The sequence below is a fragment of the Haliotis rufescens genome, unplaced genomic scaffold (genome assembly GCF_023055435.1).
Source record: "Haliotis rufescens isolate VD_foot unplaced genomic scaffold, xgHalRufe1.0.p SCAF_56, whole genome shotgun sequence".
Lineage (NCBI taxonomy): Eukaryota > Metazoa > Mollusca > Gastropoda > Lepetellida > Haliotidae > Haliotis > Haliotis rufescens.
Window position 1 is genome coordinate 2,629,576 of NW_025964290.1, and position 27,497 is coordinate 2,657,072.

The window sequence follows — 27,497 nt, forward strand, 5'->3', positions numbered from 1 at the left end:
GTGCCGATTTATAGTGCTAGCTCACTGAGATACCATGCCGCAGTTTAACATGAATACCCCACTCAGACACAGTATACTGACTCCGAGCCGACCAGTCCTTGTTTTAGCCCCTTAATGCCGAGCGCCAGACAGGGTAACAACAAGTACCATCTTTTAACGTCTTTTGGTATGACGCGGCCGGGGATCGAACCCTGGACCTTCCGCTCTCCAGGCGGACGCTCTACCACAAGACCACGGAGACGGTCTCATGGTATTTGAAGAGGGTGTAAGTTTCCACCTCACACCCACAAGGACAGAACACGAGCACTTGCCATACATTAAACACACAGAGACAAACGTAGTCTGAACAATTTATTGAAGTTGAGAGCACGGGCCGTGATAATGAACGGATCTGTGACTTGATGTGTGTTGTCTCTGTGATAATGATGGAGATACTGGTCTCATTCGGGAATTACACGGGAGAGAGTGTGTGAGTTGGGTGTGTCTCCGCCTTGAAGGGTATTTCGCTATCGCATGTACGTCAACCTCAATGTGGTTGGAAATGCAGATCTTAACCTTCATCACTTCGTAGAAACCAACGAGCACGGAAATAGCGCTCACAAACCAAACATCACAATGAAAGCGAAAATTGATTCAAACCCCCAATCATGGAAAGACATGCTTCTTTAACGCAACTGGTTTAAAATATTAGCATATGCTGAATTAAAACAACAGTAAAACAACATCATACACGTGGCTAGGTTCTTTTGTCCACTCGGAGGTAGATACCGTTCTGTGCTCTCACGAAACCTCCCTTCTCCAGTTTGGGCGGAATCTGAAAATGAAAATACGCTTTGACTCCATGGTTTTATTCCGACGGATGACCGTGTACCGGTTATTTGTGTATTGAAACGACTTCATCCCTTTAATGATTGGTCAGTGAGGAAAGGGAGATAATCCTTTGGTTTGTCCTTGATACATAGCCCCGGGGGAGTCAGGCCAGAAAGGGTCGCAACCAACATATGCTTGTACAGGGAGACTTACTAGATCCGGTTGTCAGGCTTGGTGACTTGGTTGATTGAGAATCATCGTACCCCGTCATCGTGTGGGTATTTGCTTATGATATCAATTACTTGCTTGTCTGGTCCAGATTTGATTTACAGACCACTGTCATGTCGAATATAGCGTTAAACAAACAGGGATATAAGCGTGATTTATAACTATAATACAAATGAACACGATATGGTAACAATAATTTCCCTAAGTGATCACGTTACTATGGATTTAACTTAACCCCGAATCGCCATCGGCAAGATTTCTTGAAGGCTATGTTTCCTGGTATTATATTTCAAGGCTATATGTATCTACTCTACCTCAGTGTCTGGCGCTGTACGGAACCGGAAGTGTTGCAGAACTGTCACAAGCGCCATCTTGAATTCTAAAAATGCCAGCCTCATTCCCACACAATTCCGGGGACCGATGCCGAATGGAGCAAAACAGTAATCGTGCATGGCTGTCTTGTTCACGGGGAGAAACCTATAACAAACAGGATCCGGTGAGTGAGTGAGTGAGTGAGTTGGAAGGGTTAAACGTTATTTTTCGTAATGTGAGGCTCCATCATCACATGTCAACTACCAAATGAACAACAAAATGGCACATCGTGGCAAGCCATGGATGGTCGCCACACACCTGTCAGGCTCGAACCTCTCTGGTTCCTTCCAGAACTCTGGGTCGTGGTGCATGGCGTAGATGGGGAAGTTGACGGACGTCCCGGCCTTGATGAGGTAACCCTTAATGGTTATGTCGTTCTTAGCCATGCGAGAGAATCTGGAAAAGATAGTAGCAGACAGTAGCACCACACAGGCACTGGCGTAGGAACTGCGTCTGAATCTGTGTTCAAAGACCTTGAATGGGATGAGTGAGTGAGTGCCTGAGTGCCGCTTGAAACAATATTTGCGGAACTAGATTCACTCATATTATTTGTGATAACCTAATTTCGTTCTATTAAACAAATCATTGCGTTACAATAAACATTTGCATAATCATAAAAAAATATCTACAAAAATTAGTGTTCATTTTCGATTCTGATTATATTATTAGCACGTGTTTATGAATAACTACCGAAGAGCGATGGCAACAGATGTTCGCGAAATGTTGAGCGTATCCTGCCCCATGGTGGCACCCGTCAGAAACACATGCAAAGCCACCGTCAGCAGTATTCTAGTTCTATCAAGACGTCATATAAAACCAAGCATTATAGTCAGGGCGTATCTGGGACGACTACGGATCCTGGCATGACAAGGGATGCAACTTTGGACAGCGAATTGCGGCGCCTTAGTACACTAGGCCAGCCGTTTTGTGCAGTAGTCGAGCTATTTGACGGCGGCCTGTAAATTCTTGAGTCTGGGCCAGACAATCCAGTGGTTAATGTTATAAGTAGCGATCCATGTCTTCGGGTTAACTACCTGTCTGACCACCCGATTCATTGGGTAGCCTCTTGGAACAGGGCCCCGTTCCACAAATCGATCTTAGTCGTCAGTGGTGAATGGGAGTTAAGATCATCTTCTCACTCACTCACTCACCTTGACGCTGGAGGGTAGACACGGAGTGTTTCCAGGAACACACGCTCCAAGTACGGCAACGTCATCACATTGTCATAGGTAGCCAGGTCCTGGAATTAAGCAAACTCTCGACTTTAATCAAGTGGAAATCTTTTATGAACGAAATTCGTTTGCATCCAGTAAATCCATACTATCACTGTTACTATGGTGCTTACTATGGTTACTAACTACATCAAAGCGATAACAGAATGAAGACCCGGCTTGGCGGGTGTTTATTGAAAGCAGAAGTTTATTCAAGACAGACATTTATTTAAGGCTGAAGTTTTTTTCAAGGCAGGCGTTTATTCAATGTAGGCGTTTGTTCAAGGCAGGCGTTTATTCAAGGCAGGCGTATCTTCAAGGCGGGCGTATATTCAAGGCAGGCGTATATTCAAGGCGGGCGTATATTCAAGGCGGGCGTATATTCAAGGCGGGCGTATATTCAAGGCAGGCGTATATTCAAAGCAGGCGTATATTCAAGGCAGGCTTTTTATTCAAAGCAGGCGTATATTTAAGGCAGGCGTATATTCAAGGCAGGCGTATATTCAAAGCAGGCGTATATTCAAGGCAGGCGTATATTCAAGGCAGGCGTATATTCAAAGCAGGCGTATATTCAAGGCAGGCGTATATTCAAAGCAGGCGTATATTCAAGGCGGGCCTTTATTCAAGGATTTACCTTGCCCAGATGCTGGTCGATCTCCCGGATGAGCTTGTCCTGACAGTCGGGATTGGTCGCCAGCAGGTAGGAGGCGAATGACAAGGCTCCTGATGTGGTGTCATACCCCGCCAACATGAACACCACTGAGTTGGACATTATCTCGTCGTTTGTGAGGGCTAGGGGAGAACAATATGTTCAGGGGTCAGCAACTGTCTCAATCTGCATCTACAGCATACCAGAACGCAGAACGCAGGTTTTACCCCAGACCTAAAGCAACAATTTTATCCCCTACAAAGTAACAGGGTTTTTTCATGTAACAGTTTTATCTCGACTATTTATAACAAACAGCCCCCGAACGAATATAATAACGCATCCCCGACCGAGGATAACGGTTTTCTGCCAGACCTAATGTAACAGTTTTATCCCTGATCGCCTCAGTGACCTAGAGGTAGAGCGTCCACCGCAGAGCGGAAGGTCCGGGCGCGTCATACTAAAACACGTTAAAAGATGGTATTTGTGGTTACCCTGTCTGGCGCTCGGCATTAAGGGGTTTAAAACAAGGACTGGTCGGCTCGGAGTCAGTATATTGTGTCTGAGTGGGGTATTCATGTTAAACTGTGGCCTGGTATCTCAGTGGGCGAGCACTATATATCGGCGTCAGTCCGGGCTAGTACCAGCAGCCACACAAACACGTGCATGAACATCGCTCTGTAAGTGCAATAATCTTGGATGCGACGTTAAACCCCATTTCACCTCACCTCACCTTACACAACAATATTATCCACTACCGCAAAAAAAAGTCTGTAGGAGTTATATAACAGGTTTTATCCCACCCTGCCGTTAATGATGAACCTGATCTACAGAGACAATGGATTGACGCCAGCCACAAAGTCCAAAGTCTGGACCGTGACAGGAATTGAACACAGGGCGTTTTGCATATTACCTTCTTAAATATTTCACAGCCTGGAAATTATGTATTTCGGGAATAGTTTATATATGCAACTGCGTTAGAGTTACGAGAAATGGTCTTATATATATTTTCTATTTATATACATACACATGACCCTAAAATCTGCGACAACCTAATTTCTCCGTGCAACTCTCTTGACGTTCAGGCGGAACATTGGTGCAGTTGTATTCGTGACCACTCGTGACATTCTGGGACAAGCCGAATGATTTTGCCGCAGTATTCGTCAACACGAGTGCATTTCCGCCAGTAGGAAGAAGAGACATTCGACTTGTTCCGGAACGACACGAGTTAGTCAGATAGAAAATGGCAGATAGAAAATGTTGTCACGAGATGTAATTTTGGCAGCAGTGACTCTAAGGACATCGGTAAGGATGAACAACTCACGTCGTTTCCTAATCTTGCTGAAATCCAGTTGAGCGTCCTGGATGTCGTCTGCCTCCATCGTGTTCTCCAGTGTGTGGGTGTTGAGCATCAACTGCAGCATGTCCGGCCGAGCCTGGAGACAGTGAGTGAGTGAGTGAGTGAGTTCACTGTAGCATGTCCGGCCGAGCCTGGAGACAGTGAGTGAGTGAGTGAGTTCACTGTAGCATGTCGGGGAGATCATGTAGGCAGAAAGTGAAATGAGTGAAAGAGTGAGTGAGTGTTAGATTGTGGGTTTCCGGGAGATCATGTAGGCATAAATAGGGGGAGAGAGTGAGTGAGTGAGTGGATGAGTGAGAGAGAGAGTGAGTGAGTGAGAGTGTGAGATTGTTGGCATGTCGGGAAGATCCTGCAGGCAGAAAGTGAGGGAGTGAGAGATGGAGTGGATGAGTGAGAGAGAGTGAGTGAGTGAGAGTGTGAGATTGTTGGCATGTCGGGAAGATCCTGTAGGTAGAAAGTGAGGGAGAGAGTGAGTGAGTGGATGAGTGAGAGAGAGTGAGTGAGTGAATGTGAGATTGTTGGCATGTCGGGAAGATCCTGTAGGTAGAAAGTGAGGGAGAGAGTGAGTGAGTGGATGAGTGAGAGAGTGAATGTGAGATTGTTGGCATGTCGGGAAGATCCTGTAGGTAGAAAGTGAGGGAGAGAGTGAGTGAGTGGATGAGTGAGAGAGTGAATGTGAGATTGTTGGCATGTCGGGAAGATCCTGTAGGTAGAAAGAGAGGGAGAGAGTGAGTGAGTGGATGAGTGAGAGAGTGAGTGAGAGAGTGAATGTGAGATTGTTGGCATGTCGGGAAGATCCTGTAGGTAGAAAGTGAGTGAGAGAGTGAGTGAATGTGAGATTGTTGGCATGTCGGGAAGATCCTGTAGGTAGAAAGTGAGGGAGAGAGTGAGTGAGTGGATGAGTGAGAGAGAGAGAGGGAGAGAGAGAGTGTGTGTGAGATTGTTGGCATGTCGGGAAGATCCTGTAGGTAGAAAGTGAGGGAGAGAAGAAAAGAGAGGGAGGGGAAGGAGAGAAGCAGGGAGACTAACCGATGGATGTTGGCGTCTGTCATCAATAGCTTTATCCATGACTTTGAAAAAGAAGTCTCTGCTGTTCCTCGGCATGACGCTCCACCCCACCGCCTCGAACACCGCCTTCGTGAACGGGAACAGCACTGGGGGATACAACACAGGTCTTCAGTCAAAGTGATACCAACTTGATTGTTCAACACACATAGGAGCTGCTTACTACAGAAATATGCTGCCTTAGTACTTCGTACCGAGGTGTTGACTTTATTGTTCCAACCAATGGGAGTTGGTTACAAAGGGAAGATGCCGACTTGATTAATTTCCAACCAATGGATGGGTCGGTTACAACAGAATGATGCCGACTTGATTAATTTCCAACCAATGGATGGGTCGGTTATAACAGAATGATGCCGACTTGATTAATTTCCAACCAATGGATGGGTCGGTTACAACAGAATGATGCCAACTTGATTAATTTTCCAACCAATGGATGGGTTGGTTATAACAGAATGATGCCGACTTGATTAATTTTCCAACCAATGGATCGATCGGTTACAACAGAATGATGCCGACTTGATTAATTTCCAGCCAATGGATGGGTTGGTTATAACAGAATGATGCCGACTTGATTAATTTTCCAACCAATGTATGGGTTGGTTATAACAGAATGATGCCGACTTGATTAATTTTCCAACCAATGGATGGGTTGGTTATAACAGAATGATGCCGACTTGATTAATTTTCCAACCAATGGATGGGTTGGTTATAACAGAATGATGCCGACTTGATTAATTTTCCAACCAATGGATGGGTCGGTTACAACAGAATGATGCCGACTTGATGGGTCGGTTACAACAGAATGATGCCGACTTGATTAATTTTCCAACCAATGGATGGGTTGGTTATAACAGAATGATGCCGACTTGATTAATTTCCAACCAATGGATGGGTTGGTTATAACAGAATGATGCCGACTTGATTAATTTTCCAACCAATGGATGGGTCGGTTACAACAGAATGATGCCGACTTGATGGGTCGGTTACAACAGAATGATGAGGCTTGATTAATTTTCCAACCAATGGATGGGTCAGTTACAACAAAATGATGCCGACTTGATTAATTTCCAACCAATGGATGGGTCAGTTACAACAAAATGATGCCGACTTGATTAATTTTCCAACCAATGGATGGGTCGGTTACAACAGAATGATGCCGACTTGATGGGTCGGTTACAACAGAATGATGAGGCTTGATTAATTTTCCAACCAATGGATGGGTCGGTTACAACAAAATGATGCCGACTTGATTAATTTTCCAACCAATGGATGGGTCGGTTACAACAGAATGATGCCGACTTGATGGGTCGGTTACAACAGAATGATGCCGACTTGATTAATTTCCAACCAATGGAGGTCTCTTACGACATAAAAGATGCCGACTTGAGTATCTGTTCCAACCAATGGATGGGTTGATTACAACAGCGACATGGGTGAGTGAAATCAAATTTAAAGTCACGTGAGCAATATTTCAGCCATATTGTGTGACATGGCAAGCAAATGTTCTACGATTAAACTGGTGGTAAAATGACAAACTACTGTGAATGACATTAGTCTTACGCGACGTGATGTAAGGGAAGGTGAACCCCCCAGACATGGCCTCCTTAGCGTTCTTCACAAACACGTTGTTGGGGTCCACCTGGCTGTCCACGTCCATCCCGAAGCCCGTGCTGGCGATGACGTCCAGGGTGTAACACCCCATTACGCTGAAACATTACATCCAAGTAGCTCTTTGAAAGGGGGCTGCAAGGGGGTTAGCGGGACTCCACCACGTGACGTCCCCATCTCATTGCTTCATATCTTTTATTTATTTGTTTGTTTGTTTGTCTGTTTGTCGTGTAACGCCACACTGAGCAATATTCCAGCTATATGATGGCGGTCTATAATCGATTCTGGATCACACAATCCAGTGATTGACACCATGAGCATCGATCCACGATGCATCAACAAAGTCAGCGAGCTTGACCACCCGATCCCGTTAGTCGCCTCTTACGATAAGCATAGGTTGCCGAAGACCTACAGTTGCCCAGATCTTCACAGGTAGAGTTTATTATTAAAAGCAGGTACCCTTTTTTGCAATTTTTTCGACTCGCGATACCGAGATTTGTTTACCGCGTCATATAACACTGTACACATTAAGGATCTCACTTCTTCATCTCGACGCTGTCGCCTCCCTTGGACTGGCGTTCTAGGTTCTGGACCAAACTCGCCGTGCAGTTTTGGATCAGTGGAACCATCTGCAGACAGTGGAATTGTTCCTTATACAAGCAGGTTCTGACTGTAAAATACTTAGTGAGTATGATTAAACGCCGCTTCCAGCAATATTTCAGCAACATCACGACTGGTGACACCAGAAATGATGCTTCATTCATTGAACAAAATATTGTTTTACGCCGATTTAAGCAATATTCCATTATATCATGCGGGGGACACCAGAAACGGACTTCACACATTGTACCCATGTAGGAATCGAACCAGGCCTTCGGCGTGATGAGCGAACTCTTTGACCACTAGGCTACCCCACGCCTTCGAGACAATGAACTTTAACTACCTGATCCACATCAGTGTTTACGACAATGTGGTACTGAGAACCTTATCTATTTCGGAGTATCCCGGGGGATGTCGCATTGGGTCGCGAGTATGAGTAGCCGTAGCGGTGTTGTACCTGTCTCATCTTGCCGGAGCTGAACGTGGGGCTCAGGACGCTGCGACTGAACTTCCAATGCTCGTCCTCCACCACCGACATCGCACTCCTGAACACCTTGTTGATTGGCTCGGGCCGCTGAAGAAGAATGGTGATTGGTTGTGGAACAAACTAATGATGAAGCCCTAATATGACCCCTTTGTTCTGTCATTCCCTGTAACGCTAACTCAAGCTGACGGCACTCAGAGGACGACAAGAACCACTTTATGGTGTGATTCACTGAATTATGCATGATTCATGATGTGATTCAATAAATTTCGTACACGTTCATGATGTGATTAAATGAATTCTGGTAGAGCGGAAGGTCGGGAATTAAGACGTTTAAAGACGGTACTTGTTGTTACCCTGTCTGGCGCTCGGCATTAAGGGGCTAAAACAAGGGCTGGTCGGCTCGGAGTCAGTATACTGTGTCTGAGTGGTGTATTCGTGTTAAACTGTGGCATGGTATTTCTGTGAGCTAGCACTATAAAATCGGCATTGGCTCGGACTAGTACAAGCAGTCACACGCACACACACTGCATATGATTATGTTGTGATTCAATTAACTCTCACAACATAAACATGCAGACTTAATTTAATGAATTCTGAATGTGATTATTCATGATGATGTGATTTCGCTTTTCTAACTTTCAAGATCAGCCATCATCTAAAGGCCTCCATGATATTAGCCGACTTATTTATATTTAAAGCGCCTCCAGCAGAATGACAGTTATGTCGCGGTGGTGGTGCAGATCATTGATTTTGACCACATTAGTGAAACCCACATGCACGGGTAACAAGGTTCGTAATTGGGCAAATATAGGTTTCGCACCCACGATCAGTGGATCCCAGTAGGGGTCAAGGGACGCAACTCTGCATAGACCATTGGGTCAAGTTTCACATTTCGCGTTTTCTATGCAGACAAAATTCCCTGCTTTTATCGGATTGTCGTCCTCCGTGAGAGGTGCGGTGTGAGACATGTGGTGGAGGTGTGTCATGGAGGTGTGTCATGGAGGTGTGTCATGGAGGTGTGTCATGACTTGCCTTCCTGTTGTTGAAGTTGGAGAACTGTTTCACGCAAATCTCTTTGATCATTTCCGGGTCAGACACGAGCATGATGGGAAGGCGGCAGTGATAAAACCTGAAATATTATATGAAGCAAGTCTATGTTGAACTATGTTGAATGTACGAAAAGCCATTACTTTCCTGCAGCCTGTGTATACGTTCTTGTGAATCTTTGATTGATAGCTGTTTAAATGGCGTAAGAAAACAATAGATTCAGTCGTTTAGACAAATATTGACTGTATGTTGAATAAATATACATACAATAATGTAAATAAGGGTTCATTAGAAACTCACCCCACAACTCTTCCGTATTTTTTCACCAGCTCCATATCGTTTCCGATGACGCCCTGCATGAACAAACATAAATGTGGAAAGTAACACCCCGTTTATCCGGACGGTACCGGTCCAAGTGTAATCGTTCGGATGTGCGGATTAACGAATCATATGACCATACTATTGTCCCGTTTATTGTAGGCATACACGTCCCGAGAAACTATTATCGTCCAGTTTTACTGTGTGTAATTCTAATAATATTTCCAGTATCTTGTCCCGTGTGTCTTATAAATACCCCTTTCTAAACAAAGTTCAAAGAGTATTAATTTTTTTCAAATAGAGTAACTGAGTAAATGTTGATATACGCCGCACTCGGTAATATTACAACTACTGGTGCTATGGTTTATCAATGTGTGAGGGGCGGTGGGGTAGCCTAGTGGTTAAAGCGTTCGCTTGTCACGCCGAAGACCCGGGTTCGATTCCCGACATGGTTACAATGTGTGACGCCCATTTCTGGTGTTCCCCCCGTGATATTACTGGAATGTTGCTAAAAGCGGTGTAAAACCTCACTCACTCACTCACTCATCAATGTGTGCAGGATTCTTACCTCCCTTTTGTAGTTGTCCATGTTTCCCATAAGTCCTGGCTTCGGGCCCGGGATGCCCAACTTCCGGAAGTAGTCATGAGTCCATGTCACATACCTGTGAATCATTGCATGATGGGATATACAGATGTAGACGGATATGACGTCTTGGTGTGATATACGAAAGATCGGCTATGGTGATCTTGGTTCTAGGCACACGCGTGCTGGCCAATGGTTCAGTTGGTCGCGGGAGACTGTGACGGCCCCGACAATCAACCGTTGATCCAGGGTTCGAAGCCCACATTCGGCTCTGTTAATACCACTGGTTTGTCAGCACCATAGTAGTACTCGCGGGTTCCACCATCGTGGTAAATGTTCACGACCTGCGTCACTATGGACCTTGATCCTCACAGGAAGCTGTCACGGTAGACTCATCACTTGTCTCCCGAGGCAAGGTCATATTCTGCACGTGCTTGATTAACACATCCTGTGAAGTGCGCATGCCCGACATGATCAGCTACTTCAGTGCAGGGGACATTCATATACTTGCCGACCCGTGAAGATCCGGAGTAGGAGAGGACTTCAGCAACCCATTGTTGCCGTAAAAGGCGACTATGCTCGCCGTCAGCGCCGCCGAACGGGATCGTGTGGTCAGGCTTGGTTGATGCATGTCATTGTATCTTAATTACGTTGATCGATGCTCATGATGTCAATTATTGGATTGTCGGGTCCAGACTCCATAATTTACAGACCGCCGTTATATAACAGGAATAGTGCAGCGTTAAACAACAAACAAACAAACAAAGTATATACTTGCGAAATTTGTCAGATTATGGACTAATCCAGTGTGTTATACCTCTCTTAGTTCTCGCTGTAGCTAGTTTTAGCGGGAGCGAGAACTAATAAGGTCTGATTTTAATAATATTGTTATATCTCTATTCTAATAAGATAAACACCCTGGACCCATTGTCTACCATAGTCTCGTTTGAACATATTCGAAAGACACGTCGAGACAAATAGTCGTCCAATCGGAATACACTCAGGAGCGAGAGAAATCTTGAGCTAAATGTGTGAGAATAAAGATGGTGATGGTGACATCACTTGCGAAACGATGCTTTGGTGGAGAATGTGTCACATGTACTTATCATAATAGACTGGACATACAATACACCTTTTACCTGGTTCTAGCAGTATGTCAGCTTTATCACTCCGACACACACCAACATAGGATAATTCACATATTTTTTTCTTCAGGGGAATTTAACCACGTGGAACCCTCAGCGCAAGATAGTTGTTCCTCCATACTATTCTCTCGTTTTATATAACAATCATAGAAAACACACGTTTCCTCCCAACACACACACACACACACACACACACACACACACACACACACACACACACACACACACACACACACACACACACACGTTCCCTCCCAACACACACACACACAAACACGCACGCACGCACGTTCCCTCCAAACACACACAAACACACACGTTCCCTCTCAAAATACAAACAACGACACACACACACACACACGTTCCCTCCCAACACACACAAACACACACGTTCCCTCTCAAAATACAAACATAACGAGACACACACACACACACACACAAACACACACACACTTACCAAAACACAGACACACACCAATACAAACACATACCATTACACACAGAGGCAGATCAATACATAAAGACACACACACCAATACACTCAGACACACCAATACACACGCAGAGGAATACATTTATGCACGCCCGTACGCTCGAACGCACACACGCAACCACTCTGGCACCACACGTTACACGTGCACGATGACGCTGACTGGACACTCACATGTACAGTATTGCCAGAAGCCCCACCAGACTGGCCAGCAACGGTGTGAGTGAAGTCAGCAACCACGTCAACAGCTCCATCGTTGAAGCTAACAAAACCTCTTCTCAGCTGTGATGTGCCTGCAGAGGTAAGTGTGACTGCGAGTGGAAAGCTTGCCTTCTTAAACAGATAGTAACCAGTGAGTGGTTAGGAACCTAACACGCTAACCAATCAGTGAGGAAACATTATCACCTTGACCAAATAAACGTTTGATTACTCATCACCATGACTCACGACCTCCCTCCTTGGAACATCAGCATTTTGACCCGTCTGTGATTAACAGGCCAGACGCTAAAGTCGCACGGGTCCACTCGGGTCCACTCGGCTTATTTTGCTGTTTATATGGACTGGAGACGAGTCGAGCAGTAGTATAGTTTCTTGCCGATAGGACACACGCCCATGGTACAAAGGCACAATGGTACATGGTACAATAATCTTTGGGAATGGTTGTATTATACAGTTTTGTATAACAGTTTTTAATAACATGATACATGTACATAGAAATATTTTGACAGTACATGTCTTGTGCGAGGAAAGCAGTACAGGGCGTATATGAGTTGGGTTTCATACCGTTTGCGTTTATAGTATTTTCTTGTTGGGCAGTCATATTTACTGCAGACTAACACAAAGTGAAACTCGTCGTCTATACATTTAAGTCACATTGTTCACAAACTTTCAAGGGGTTGGTTGGGTAGCCTAGTGGTTAAAGCAATCGCTCGTCACGCCGAAGACCCGGGCTCGATTCCCGACATGGGTACAACGTGTGAGGCCCATTTCCGGTGTCACCCGCCGTGATATTGCTGGAATATTGCTAAAAGCGGCATAAAACCATACTCACTCACACAGTCTCTTTTCTCTTGGTACGTTAAGGCGTTATCCACGTCCAATCATTAAACCGTGTGCAACTCTAAACGTTTTCATTTTTTATGTCTGCTATCTCTGACATATGGGATTAGATAAGCATATATATAGAGAGCATTTTCTTGCTGCAAGTAAACTTTAAGTCCTTTTTTGAGAATGTATTGTTGATCTTGTCAAACAGCCGACATCGTTTAATAGACATGATACAGCCGAACGTGACTCAAGTTTCCTTGTCATTCGTAGAATGTTGATCAGGACATACATATGAATGAAGACATTGACAACTTCGGTGTGCTTCTTAACAGTGACCTAAATACCGCGATAAACAAGTGCTGTTGTGTGATAGGTCGGTGACAAGGAATTATCCATTTGACGCATAGGTGATATCATTTTACTTAAATAGATCGGGCTCATTCTGCGTAATGTAGGTCAAGGCATGTCAGAGAAGTTCGTGTACGGGCACATCGTTACATGTCTTATCGACTAGTATTGTCTAGCATCTGTCACAACCGGTAAATACCTGTCTAAAATAATAATAATGATGATGATGATTATTGAGGGTTTATTAGCTAGCGAGACATAATAAAAATAATTATGTTTATGTTTAATTTATTTCTTTTTCGGGTGCTTTTCAGTAGGGGCGTCGGGCACGTGAAACGAATATAGAAAATGTTGGACCCTACTAACATGACGTGTGGCACTTTACCAAATTGCTTCGAAACATTTTAGTGAAGTTTAGAGTCGGACTATTACGGTTCATAAATAATGAAGGCAAGTGGCAAAAAAATCGATTTATGTGTGAGAAACTGTCCTTTATGTGATTGAGGTATAAAGGACGAATATCATGTATTATTTCCATATGCTGCTTTGGATGCTATTGGAATTAGATTTTTACCAAATACATGTATCACTGATGCAAATATACACATACATTTAAAAAAATAGATGTCTCAACCGACACTGAACAAGTCAAATCACTATGCTTGTTTATTTAGCGTATGAAAGAAGATTTTTTTGGTTAAACAATGTTTATAATTATTATATAGCCACATCTGTACAAGGTTGGTTGCTTGCTTGTTGTTTAACGCTGCACTCAGCAATATTCCAGCTATATGACGGCGGTCGGTAAATAATCGATTCTGGGCCAGACAATCCAGTGATTGACATCATGAGCATCGATCCACACAATTGGGATACGATGACATGCATCAACCAAGTCAGCGGGCCTGACCACCTGATCCTGTCAGTCGGCTCTTACGACAAGCATAGTCGCCTTTTACGGCAAGCATGGGTTGCTGAAGCTGAAGACCTATTCTACCCCGGATCTACAAGGCTTTCGTACTGAATAAAGTACTGATTGATTGAAATGCCACATTTCGAGTGACTACCCATGCTACCACATGACAATTCATGGACTGGGTGTTTCATTACATTTCACAACATCAGAGTTGTTTGGGACTTTTTTTCAGATGAAAGAATAATGAATATATGTTTTTGTTGTGTTTGTTTGTTGTTTAACGCCGCACTCCAGCTATTCCAGCTATATGACTGTAAATAATCGAGTCTGGACCAGACTTTTCAGTGATTGACATCATGAGCATCGATCTAGGCTATTGGGATACGAGGGGGCACGGGTGGTCCAGTCGTCTAAGGCGCCGCGATTCGCTGTGCAGTTGCTACCCTTAGGCACGCCAGAAACCTATGATTGTGGGTTCGAATCCCGGTTAGCCCCGAGTATGTTTCCAGGTTTGTCAGCACCATATCCGTGCTCGTCGGTTTCACCAAAGTGGTAAACGTCTGAGACCTGCATCACTTCGTGATATAACTGGAAATATGTTAAAAGCGGCGTTAAACCCAACTCACTTACACTTGGGATACGATGACATGCATCAACCAAGTCAGCGAGCCTGACCACCTGATCCCGTTAGTCGCCTCTTACGACAAGCAAAGTCACCTTTTACGGCAAGCATGGGTTGCTGAAGACCTATTTCAACCCCGGATCTTCACGGGTCTGAATATGTGTACTCCGTAGGATGACACAATGTCAGTCAGTTTTTAAGAGCTAGCTAGGGTTAGTGAGTGAATGAATGTGTGTTACTCCAGTGAGCATTATTACAATGTTTTCTACTTGTATTGTAACATATGAATGTTTCAGAGGCGCTTATGAATCACAATGCTTTTAAGAATGGCTGTATCACGTACCGTACACCAGCAGCAGATATTTTACGCCCGTATCCTAGTGGAAAGTGTGTTTGAAACATTGTTGATAAGTGTTGTTTCAAGTTTCCTTTTTCGGTTTATTAGCATTTAGTGATTAGAACTAAATGCCTTTATGTTAGGCTTGGCACAGTTGCTAATATTATTACTGCGAAATACCTTCATTCCGTGCGGCTACGTGCCGTTTTGCATGGTGCCATCGTCTCTGGCCTAGATCCGCTCTTGGCACGTCCGGTAAAGGAGCGTTTGTTTATATTTTCTATGACCTGTTGTAGCGTGACATCAGCTCACGCAGCACTTGCTCTCCAGCTTTCAGCCGTACAACACATAGTTATATTCGCGCATTCATCTATAGTTCGTTGCACCCACCCACCCACCCTGTTATCCTTAATTCCAAGTTATTCAAGCTTTGCAGTTGTCAATTGGTGGAATTTTACTGGAGCATAATGTTTGTATATAATGATGTTGTCATGAATAAAATGTTGCGGATGGGCGGGGTGCTGGTGGACTGCATTACAAGTTACATTTGGCGTCTTGGGATACATCCCAAATTATAAATTATTTAGGATAGGGTTACCCGCTTTACAGCAGGAACCAATTTATCCATTCTGCTTTACAGCAGATGGCTTAGTGTCCGCTTTACAGCGGATGGTCAGCTTGGCAACAATAGTTGCCCTCGCTCATGGTTTGGCAATGGTACTTGCCTGGCAGCGATAGCTGCATAGCAACATGGGTTGCTTGGCAACAGTAGTTGCAGGGCAGCGGGCGCTGCATTGGTAAGCAACATGGGTTGCTTGGCAACGGTAGTTGCAGGGCAGCAGGCGCTGCATTGGTAAGCAACATGGGTTGCTTGGCAACGGTAGTTGCGGGGCAGCGGATGCTGCATCGGTAAGCAACATGGGTTGCTTGGCAACGGTTGTTGCAGGGCAGCGGTTGCTGCAGTTAGGGTTGCTTAACAGGTGTTAAGCTCATTGCCGTAGTCCACCAGTACCTCCACATCCGCGACCATTTCATCCAATAATATCTCTTGTCTTAATTTGAAGCTCCGCTATCATGCATGATGGCGGAGCCTGTCATAATGGAGCCATGTCCTTATATAAAACTTAGATAAAACACTAAGCCTCGGGTTTTTATCTCTTTGATTCGGGTTTTAAATCTCATATAAACCCTCTGACCTGTTTTATCCTATACATAAAGGGAAGTAGAAAATGATGATTAAAGTTGTTTTCTTGTGACCGAATGACATTGCAAGTAATAATATTACAAAACGTCATTTATACTAATATGACAAATAGAAGGTATATATTGAATGTGTTGTATGGAATGGTAGTTTTATTGTTAGTAGTTTATTGCACGTCTTGTCCGGGACCATGACAAAACACTCACGTCGATAGTTTCTAGTGGTATGCAAGGGGAGGTCACTCCTAATATGCTATGCGAGGGAAATATGAATGTCGGAATGACAAGTGAAGAAGTGTGTCGGTCGACCATAGGCATAGCGAACGAGGAACGTATTTATGTCGGATTTGGACGCATGACATCTTGTATTAACAATTCTTGGTAAGAATTCTTTCCACACTCGTGGTCCAACTCAAGGTCTTTGACCTCGCGGTGTATGTTATAGGGGTTATTATGTTGTATATTTATGTGATTTGATCTGCAGTCTCCACAGCACAGTTGCTGACAGCCGCCCTGGGGTCAACATGACCCGAATTTTAGTTCGTTATAACCATAGTTTGTTATAACCATAGTTTGATATTAGCCTATATACATCAAGTGGCCAGGGACAAACAACAAGTTCGTTATATCCGTCAGTTCCTTATAAACGTATAGTTTACTGTAAAACAGAGCAAATTTAGATGTTATATATATACACTAACATATTTCTGACAGATTGTTTTCAAGATGGCGGAGGAGGGAGTGTGTCAGTATCACCAGCAGGAGCTGTGGGGGCTGGACTACTACCTGCGTGTGTACAACAAGATGTACATTCAAGATGTACTCGCACTCCGACTCTACCCACACTGTATAGGTACAACAAGATGTACATCCAAGATGTACTCGCACTCCGACTCTACCCACACTGTATAGGTACAACAAGATGTACATCCAAGATGTACTCGCACTCCGACTCTACCCACACTGTATAGGTACAACAACAGAATTCTGGTCGGAATAGGTCCACAGTTCCTCATGCTTGTCGTAAGACCTGACTAAACTGCGGTCATGTTCAGGCCATGAACATTCGGGTTGGAAAGGATCCTCAGCAACCCATGCTTGCCGTAATGCTTGCCGTAATGCTTGCCGTAATGCTTGCCCTAAAAGGCGACTATGCATGTCTTAAGAGGCGACAAACGGGATCGGGTAGTCAGGCCCGCTGACTTGGTTGATGCATGTCATCGTATCCCAACTGTGTGGATCGGTGCTCATGATGTCAGTCACAGGATTGTCTGGTCAAGACTTGGTTATTTACAAACCTCCATCATATAGTTGAAATATAAACAGCAACCAAACAGATCATGTTCAGGCAGTGAGTTGACTGGTTGCGCGCGTCATTGTGACTGGTATCAGTCACGGGTTTGTTTGGTCCAGATGTAATTGTCAGTGATATAGCTGGAATGTTGCTGACTGCTGTGTCAACCGACATTAGTCACTTATATACCGGTACCTGCAGTCTACAACTGTTGTCCAAATGCTAAGTGTATAAACTTTGGGCAGTTTTCTATTTTCTTCTTTGAGAAAAAGCCTACCCTGCCCTTTTTACAAAATGGAAAACAAATTTAAATGTTGTGTTTGATTACAATCATGCCAATATGCTTTTTAAAATTTATATTTGTTTTGGCCAACCATATCTTTTTAATGTGTTTCTCAACTCTAACCTCAACAAGCAAGAGAGTGGTGGGCGAAAAAAATAAATACAAATAAAAAAATACATTTTTTTTCTTTCACAAATTGAGTAACTTATTTGATGAAATTATAAAGTTTATAACACTTAATAATAGTCTTTAAATATATTTTTGACATAGATCTAGTCGCTTTGCTTCAGTAACGAATCTGATCTGATAAATATTGCTGAAGACAGCTCAAGCTGACCTGGCCTGTTTATGAGTGTGTAATTGTGGGAGCATTTTTTTTTATCACATCAGGAAATAAATTTACATAGCGGCATGGAAAATTGAGACAAGAAAACTTTTTATTAATTGATGTCTGAAAGAAAATTCAGAGCGGGCTGGAGATGGAAAACACAAGAAAAAGTATGCACAGCGTTATGAGATTTATGTGTTTTTGTAAAAACTTATTAATTTCTTTTTAAAATTTAAGCCTGACTACACTATTAACAATGTTTCACCTCTTTCAGAAGCGTTTGCCTACAAGAATCACCCGATACACAAGGTGGACGTCCTCGGTGTGGTGGTCCACGTGGACGAGAGGGACAGGTGCTTTATTTATGCAAGTAAGCATTTGCTGCACTGTTTCCGGATGGGATTTTAGAAGTTTTGTTTAATCACATTTAACAGGTTTATAGAGGTTATCACGCGAGTGTGTTTGGGGATGGTAAATATCCTGCATTAGGAATAAACATTGTATTAAGCGAGCCTTGTCGAGCTAAATACATAGTGTTTATTCCTAATACAGGATATTTACCATCCCCAAACACACAAGCATGATAACCTCTTTATCATATAATGTCATTCTTTAATTCTGTGCTTCAAAATCGCTTTCCCTCTCTCATAAACATTACCGAAACATTGCGAGTTTTCCAGGAATGCACGCATTAATATTTATTACGTCACAGGGTAAGTGATGTGTCAGTCGGAGAGTGACAGTAGCCAATATAGTTCCAACTGAAATCTGTTTCTTATACAGTGGCGAAGTAACATATACGCAAAACAACAATTGTTTTTAATTGCCTTTCACGACAATCCATCGGTCGGTCCGCTAGAGTAACTGCCCTTTGTCAAAGGGAAGCTACTCTAACCCTAGTCTATGAGACGTCATGGCCACGGTCAGACATTGTTGACAGTCCGTCTGTCCTGTCATAACGTTCAGAAGTGTAGTCAGATGTACACACAGCGACAAAACGAAACAAGGTAACAATTCAAACATATTTCAGCCAAATCCAACTATTTTAATTTGTGCAGAAGGTCTCAAGCTGCAGAGGTCTACAAGCACAGATATGGCTACTGATCCCGCTTGGCTAGGCCTCGTGCCCTCGCAAAATTGTTTAGAAATTTATATCTCCAAAGTTGCCAAAACTTATAAAATGCCTTAGCTACTTCACAGTTAAACACTGATTTTCAGTATATTAGACTGTTCTTTTGATAATGATAGCAATTATCCCTGTAGTTTATCCAGATTCCCGATGGTTAATTTTGACTTGATCGCTGAATGACGAGGGCGAAGCCATGTTTGTTTATAAACACTGAAAGTAGTCCCTACTTGACCTTTGATATTTGCATCTCTATCCGCATATGACCCCAACGGATATCGTTTTTATCCGTTGGCTTTATCCTGCCAAGAAACCTACCCATTATATGATAAATCAGGTTTATTGGTTGTTTTACATGTTGAGACCCATGACAGTTTGGTCAAAAAGCTAACTGTTTGAAAATATTCATCATTTATAATTTAGACATTATCATGGCCAAATTTAGATGATAATCATGGCCAAATGTGTTTATAGAACAGTGAAGGTTCGGGGTAGAATAGGTCTTGAGCAACCCATTCTTGCCGTAAAAGGCGACTATGCTTGTCGTAAAAGGCGACTAACGGGATCAAATGGTCAGGCTCGCTGACTTGGTTGATGCATGTCATTGTATCCCAATTGCGTGGATCGATCTCTTCATAACAATCACTGGATTGTCTGGTCCAGACTCCAATATTAAAAGACCAACGTCTTATAGCTGGAATATTGCTGAGTGTGGCGTTAAACAACAATGAACAAAAGTAGTAGAAGTCAGTGGAAGAAAACTTATTTCACTGACAGGCTGTCGAACAGATGACTTGCTTCAAAGAACCAACATTTGATGCTAACAGGGAGGTCACCTTGTTTCATTTGATGATGGTTACAGGAAAGTCTCCATCTTTCAGTTGTTGATGGTTACAGGGAGGTCTCCATGTTTCAGTTGATGGTAAGAGGGAGGTCTCCATGTTTCAGTTGATGGTTACAGGGAGGTCTCCTTGTTTCAGATGATGGTGGTTACATGAAGGTCTCCATGTTTCAGTTGATGGTGGCTACAGGGAGGTCTCCATGTTTCAGTTGATGGTGGCTACAGGGAGGTCTCCATGTTTCATTTGATGATGGCTACAGGAAGGTCTCCATCTTTCAGTTGTTGATGGTTACAGGGAGGTCTCCATGTTTCAGTTGATGGTAAGAGGGAGGTCTCCATGTTTCAGTTGATGGTGGTTACAGGAAGGTCTCCATGTTTCAGTTGATGGTGGTTACAGGGAGGTCTCCATGTTTCAGTTGATGGTTAGAGGAAGGTCTCCATGTTTCAGTTGATGGTGGCTACAGGGAGGTCTCCATGTTTCATTTGATGATGGCTACAGGAAGGTCTCCATCTTTCAGTTGTTGATGGTTACAGGGAGGTCTCCATGTTTCAGTTGATGATAAGAGGGAGGTCTCCATGTTTCAGTTGATGGTTACAGGAAGGTCTCCATCTTTCAGTTGTTGATGGTTACAGGGAGGTCTCCATGTTTCAGTTGATGGTAAGAGGGAGGTCTCCATGTTTCAGTTGTTGATGGTTACAGGGAGGTCTCCATGTTTCAGTTGATGGTGGCTACAGGAAGGTCTCCATGTTTCAGTTGTTGATGGTTACAGGAAGGTCTCCATGTTTCAGTTGTTGATGGTTACAGGAAGGTCTCCATGTTTCAGTTGTTGATGGTTACAGGAAGGTCTCCATGTTTCAGTTGATGATGGTTACAGGAAGGTCTCCATGTTTCAGTTGTTGATGGTTACAGGAAGGTCTCCATGTTTCAGCTGATGATGGTTACAGGGAGGTCTCCATGTTTCAGTTGATGATGGTAACAGGGAGGTCTCCTTGTTTCAGTTGATGGTGGTTACAGGGAGGCCTCCATGTTTCAGTTGATTGTGGTTACAGGGAGGTCTCCATGTTTCAGTTGATGATGGAACCGGAGTGATTTCCTGCTGTTGCTGGAAGCCTGACCGTGGACACAGTGGTAAGAAGGGGAGACTGGGGTGATTAGGGGGACACAGGAGGGACTAGGGGGAGACAGGGGGATTAGGGGGAGACAGGAGGGACTAGGTGGAGACAGGGATTAAGGGGACACAGGAGGGACTAGCCGGAGACAGGGATTAAGGGGACACAGGAGGGACTAGGTGGAGACAGGGGGATTAGGGGGACACAGGAGGGACTAGGTGGAGACAAGAGGGATTAAGGGGACACAGTAGAGACTAGGTGGAGACAAGAGGGATTAGGGGAAGACAGACCGCCAGGTGTCTGACCCTCAAGTAGCAGTGTAACAATACATTGTAGTGTTGCAATACTGTATGTAACATATCTGAAACAATACACATTCTACATGGTTACTTTGTTCTGGGGGCGGTTGGGTAGCCTAGTGGTTAAAGAGTTAGCTCGTCACGCCGAAGACCCGGATTCAATTCCTGATATGGGTACAATGTGTGGAGCCCATTTGTGGTGCCCCCCGCCATGATATTGCTGGAATATTGCTAAAGCGGCGTATAATCATACTCACTCACTCATGGACTGTCGTTACTCCAAGACCCCTGAATGATAAGTCCATGGATGTATAGTTATTCTAGGCTTATAATAGGAAAATCTTGGTCTTTTATAGGGATAACTTGTTCTTATTGTTTTTCTATCTAGGAATTGTGATTTAAACTAATAATCGTTTCCTTAGAGACTTGTGAAAGTCTAGTTAATGCATTTACGGTTCCATACTTTGATTATATGCGGTTATCAGTGTTTCCTTAAATCAGATCAATGGCCCACGCAAAACACTGGACTCAATTCAAGCCGCTCACTCAATATAATGTCTAACACCAAAGAATATTCTGGTTTATTTTGTCATGGAACTACTGAGATAATCATACTGTGTTTTCAATGTAGAGTCAGTTTACTTGACGATTTTGCAACCATTGATACAATCAGAGAGACACACAAAACACTGGAAGCAAATTTACAACAGAAATTATTTCTAGCATGGCCTGATGATGACATTAGAGTGATGGACGTGAGAGGTATGTTCTGTGTTGTTAAGGTGATGAGATGGTATGTTCTGTGTTGTCAAGGTGATGAGAGGTATGTTCTGTGTTGTCAAGGTGATGAGAGGTATGTTCTGTGTTGTCAAGGTAATGAGAGAGGTCCTGTGTTGTCAAGGTGATGAGATGGTATATTCTGTGTTGTCAAGGTGGTGAGATGGTATGTTCTGTGTTGTCAAGGTGATGAGATAGTATGCTCTGTGTTGTCAAGGTGATGTGAGAGGTATGTTCTGCATTGTCAAGGTGATGAGATGGTATGTTCGGTGTTGTCAAGGTGATGTGAGAGGTATGTTCTGTGTTGTCAAGGTGATGAGTTAAGTATTTTCTGTGTTGTCAAGGTGATGAGATGGTATGTTTTGTGTGTCAAAGTGATGAGACAAGTATGTTCTGTGTTGTCAAGGTGATGAGATAAGTATGTTCTGTGTTGTCAAGGTGATGTGAGAGGTATGTTCTGTGTTGTTAAGGTGATGAGATGGTATGTTCTGTGTTGTCAAGGTGATGAGAGGTATGTTCTGTGTTGTCAAGGTGATGAGAGGTATGTTCTGTGTTGTCAAGGTGATGTGAGAGGTATGTTCTGTGTTGTTAAGGTGATGAGATGGTATGTTCTGTGTTGTCAAGGTGATGAGAGGTATGTTCTGTGTTGTCAAGGTGATAAGAGGTATGTTCTGTGTTGTCAAGGTAATGAGAGAGGTATGTTCTGTGTTGTCAAGGCGATGAGTTAAGTATTTTCAGTGTTGTCAAGGTGATGAGATGGTATGTTTTGTGTTGTCAAAGTGATGAGACGAGTATGTTCTGTGTTGTCAAGGTGATGAGATAAGTATATTCTGTGTTGTCAAGGTGATGTGAGAGGTATGCTCTGTGTTGTCAAGGTGATGTGACAGGTCCTGTGTTGTCAAGGTGATGAGATGATATATTCTGTGTTGTCAAGGTGATGAGATGGTATGATCTGTGTTGTCAAGGTGATGTGATAGTATGTTCTGTGTTGTCAAGTTGATGAGATAGTGTGTTCTGTGTTGTCAAGGTGATGTGAGAGGTATGTTCTGTGTTGTCAAGGTGATGAGACTATGTACTCCACGTTGCCGGTGTCTCTGCAGAAGAAGGTTTGTGACATCCAGGATGAGGAAAAGCAGGCCACTTCAGGCTACTCTCATGGTGACCTTGTGCATATAAAGGGCAAGGTCAAGGTCTTCAGAGAGGTCAATGAAATCACAGCATTATATCATGGTAATGTTTGAACAGATATCCATTTCAATATCATGTACACAGTCTATATCGTTTATTAACCATATCAGTTTTTGTTTGCTTGTTTGTTGCTTAACATCGCACTCAGCAATATTCCAGCTATATGACGTCGAGTTTGGACCAGACAATCCAGTGATCATGCATCAATCTACGCAATTGGGATACAATGACATGCATCAATTAAGTCAGCGAGCCTGACCACCGGATCCTGTTAGTCGCCTCTTACGGCAAGCACAGGCGCCTGTTATGACAAGCATGGGTTGCTAAAGACCTATTCTAACCCAGATATTCACTGGGTAACAACATCAGTACGATCCAGCATTGTTCCATTGAAGGGACCATGGGTTGATTCAATACACTGTGTAGAGTAGGATTGTAGTTTCCAATCCTGGTTTCGGCCTGATTATGTTTCTAGGTTTGTCAACACCAAACGTGGGATTTATACGTGAAGCGATAAACGTCCATAACGTGTATCTCTTTGGTCTGTTCCCCCACATTAGCTGACACACTGTGATGTAATAATACACGCCAGTAAACTGTTTTTTTCGGTTCCAGCCAAGGTAGATAACCCTGCAGCAGAGATTGTGCGTATGGTGGAGCTGCCCAAGTTGTACAAGATGTGTTATGACAAACCCTTCGAGTTGCCGCACAGAGTGAGGGCAGACCTCGACATGGCACGGGAGGAGGACACGACCGGAGTGAAGAGCTGTGTAAGGCGATGAGGGGAGGGTGAATATGGTGTGTGTGTGTGTGTGTGTGTGTGTGTGTGTGTGTGTGTGTGTGTGTGAATATTGGGGGAGGGGTGAGTATAGGGTGAGGGGGTCAAAATAATGGGGGGGTCATTATTGGGGAGGGGTCAATATAAGGGGGGAGGGGTGAATATTTGGGGAAGGGTCAATATAGGGGGTGGGGTAAAATTTGGGGAGGGGTGAATATTTGGGGAAAGGTCAATAAAGGGGGAGGGGGTCACTATTGGGGAGGGGTGAATATAGGGGGAGGGGGTGAATATAAGGGGGGGTAAAATTGGGGAGTGGTGAATATTTGGAGAAGGGTCAATATAGGGGAGGGGGTGGATATAGGGGGAGGGGGGCAAAATAAGCGGGGAGGGTTGAATATAGGGGAGGGGGTAAATATGGGGAAAGGGGAGAAAAAGAGAACACAAAACCTAAACTGACACAAATGTCCAATGGAATTATCCTTTTGAGAACCATGTTGTTGTTTTTTCGTCTTCTGGGGTGACATAATAGATCACATGTAGTCTCTTTGACTTGGTTGAGGAACGGATTGCTCGCTGCCAACACTTATTCAGTGTACCCACTGGCTTCTGATACTGTCAATCCCAATGGACTGGCAATTTTAAACATTACCAGTCCCACCCAACTTTTGGCAGTCCCAACTTTGAACAAATATAAATTGTATAATTTACCTGGTTTCCTTCTTTCCCCATCAATTTCAATGCAGTGTTATTTCATGGCTGACAAATTCAGTGATGTCATTTCTGAAGTAGCTTATTTTGATCTACATGTCTTTCACTCAAACTTCGATCACAATTTTCTTTTTGAATATTTCACTTTAATTCATTTCTAAGTCACTGCAAATAAATGTTTAACCTCGAAACAAAGCGAAATTTATTTCCTTGCACTTAAAATAGACCAGTAAGTGGGAACACTGACTTACTACGTTTAGGTCTAAGCAACAAAAATTACCAATATTTTATAAACTTATTTTTGTCCAAAGCGGGATCAAACTCACTCCTACTTGATGGTTTCAGAAACGGATCCTCCAGGAAGTGGGTGTGGCAGTAAGTGAACACCTTCGGACAGCGCCCTCTGTGAGAGAATTTACTGCCAGCCAGATGTGTCGCCTAGCAACCGTCACAGCCATTCTTGCTCAGCAGCAGTCGCTAGTGAGTAGAATCCGATGACGTAACTGTTGGTATCAGATCAGGTTGTCTGGATCAGCCTTAGAAAGTTGTTGTTTGTTTATTTGTTTTAACACTAATCCAAAAGAGTAGAGTACACCGTATTTCACTAGTCCTCAGAGGTTGGAGTGAGTGAGTGAGTGAGTTTGTTTTTACGCCGCTTTTAGCAATATTCCAGCAATATCACGGCGGGGTCAGAGGTTGGAGCAAGTCCTGCTTGAACAAGACAAAATGTTAACTATCTTTCCAGTTTCTGTCAATTTTATTCAGCTCCAATTTGGGGCAAAACTGAAGCATTGAGAACTGGTTGAGAATTATGGCCCATATAAGTTATAGAGGTCTAATATCATTGGATTCTTACTTGTCCTCAGCACAATTTAGTAGACTTTGGCTAGCAGGCTAGCATGAATTTCTAGCGTTGTTAGATTAGCTCTGTACCAGGTAATGTTATAGTCCTCCCTTACAGTCAGGTTAGATTACTGATGCAGTCCCCTACTGCGTGGTCCCTGCCGGCCTCACGTCACAACGGGCGGTCGGGTAGCCTAGTGGTAAAAAGCGTTCCCTCGTCACGCCGAAGACCAGGGTTCGAATCCCGACATGGGTACAATGTGTGAAGCCCATTTCTGGTGTCCCCTGCCGTGATATTGCTGGAATATTGCTAAAAGCGGTGTAAAACAAAAAAAACCTCACTCACTCACTCACTCACTCACGTCACAACAGTAACTTTTGTTGTCCAAAAGTAGCTGTAGAAGAATATGTCTAGATGTTTTGCCATCTCTCTGTACATGACAGATTATATGATACACATATGCATGTGTTTTGAGAGAAATGTATCGGTCAATACACTTGTAGTTAGACTGTGAGGATTAGATGGTTACAATGTGTGCCCTACCCGAACATGACACCCCGGATTGTTGCTCATGCTGTCGACCACTCGTTTGCCTTGTCCACACAAGACTTCACAGGCATCTGTGGTATACCTTGGAATGTTGCACATTGCAGCCAAATGGGGATTAGTTGGTCAAAATGGTGGATGATTACTAAAGGGTTATCAACCAGAGCAAGGAGTCACTCTACCACTAGTCCAGTCCCTGTGAAGATCAGGGGTAGATTAGGTCTTCAGCAACCCAGGTTGTCATGAGAAGGGACTGACGGGATCGGGTTGTCAGGCTTCCTGACTTGGTTCATGCATTTCACCGTATCCCATTTATGTGGATCGATGCTCAAGGTGTCAATCAATGGATTGTTTGGTTCAGATTTTCAGACCACGTTCACATAGCTGGAATATTGCTGAGTGTGGCGTTAAACAACAAACAAACAACGAAATCTATCCAGTGGCTTGTTAATGATGTTATATATCTTGTTTACCCGTGGAAATGGTTTAAATTTGATCAAGGTGATCTTTTATATAAGGGGGCATGGGTGACCCAGTCGTCTAAGGTACCACGATCCTCTGTAAAGAGTTGCGTCCCTTGGACACACCAGGATTCTATGATCATGGGTTTTAAATCCTGGTTCGCCCAGATTATGTTTCAAGGTTTGTCAGCGCGATACTCGCTGCTTGTGGGTTTCACCAAATTGGTCAACGTGTGAGACCTGCATCACTTCGGTCTAACATGATTAAGCTGACACGCCGTGATATTACATGCCCCCAGCATATAACGGGGTCTTCTCGTCTGTCTGTCCGTCCTTCCATCTGCCTGTCCGTCATCTGCTCGTCCAACTGTCTGTCCATATTTCATTTCCAGAGCATAACTTAAAACCGTCAAAGATTTTTCATCCAAACTTTGTACATGTAGCAGCCAGGGGCTGAAGTGGTGCCTTTTGCTG

The 27,497-nt window shown here is 43.7% G+C and overlaps 2 protein-coding genes across 5 annotated transcripts in view; one reads left to right on the top strand and one right to left on the bottom strand.

The window, feature by feature from the left end:
* Positions 1-338: 338 nt before the first annotated feature.
* Positions 339-12,263, bottom strand: LOC124141696 (cytochrome P450 3A8-like). The gene is made up of 14 exons (XM_046509751.2): positions 12,145-12,263; positions 10,321-10,414; positions 9,735-9,787; positions 9,420-9,516; positions 8,358-8,474; positions 7,841-7,929; positions 7,253-7,398; positions 5,657-5,781; positions 4,592-4,703; positions 3,256-3,413; positions 2,562-2,650; positions 1,669-1,806; positions 1,353-1,515; positions 339-814 (listed from the first exon to the last, which is right to left on the bottom strand). The coding sequence occupies exons 1-14, from the start codon at positions 12,222-12,224 to the stop codon at positions 737-739; spliced, it is 1,539 nt and encodes a 512-aa protein (XP_046365707.2). The 5' UTR covers positions 12,225-12,263; the 3' UTR covers positions 339-736.
* LOC124141702 (CST complex subunit STN1-like) overlaps positions 12,196-27,497 on the top strand; it is a 29,757-nt gene continuing 14,455 nt past the window's right edge. Inside the window, exons 1-7 of one of the 4 annotated variants that reach the window (XM_046509763.2) lie at positions 12,196-12,271; positions 17,155-17,293; positions 18,620-18,715; positions 21,382-21,441; positions 23,558-23,728; positions 24,302-24,456; positions 25,518-25,652. In XM_046509763.2, coding sequence (XP_046365719.2) covers positions 17,167-17,293; positions 18,620-18,715; positions 21,382-21,441; positions 23,558-23,728; positions 24,302-24,456; positions 25,518-25,652 — 744 coding nt within the window. In that variant the 5' untranslated portion in view covers positions 12,196-12,271; positions 17,155-17,166. Of the gene's footprint in view, positions 12,272-16,212; positions 16,822-17,154; positions 17,412-18,619; positions 18,716-21,381; positions 21,442-21,916; positions 22,484-23,557; positions 23,729-24,301; positions 24,457-25,517; positions 25,653-27,497 lie in introns of those variants that run through there. The other 3 variants (XM_046509761.2, XM_046509764.2, XM_046509760.2) reach the window with 3 other exon arrangements.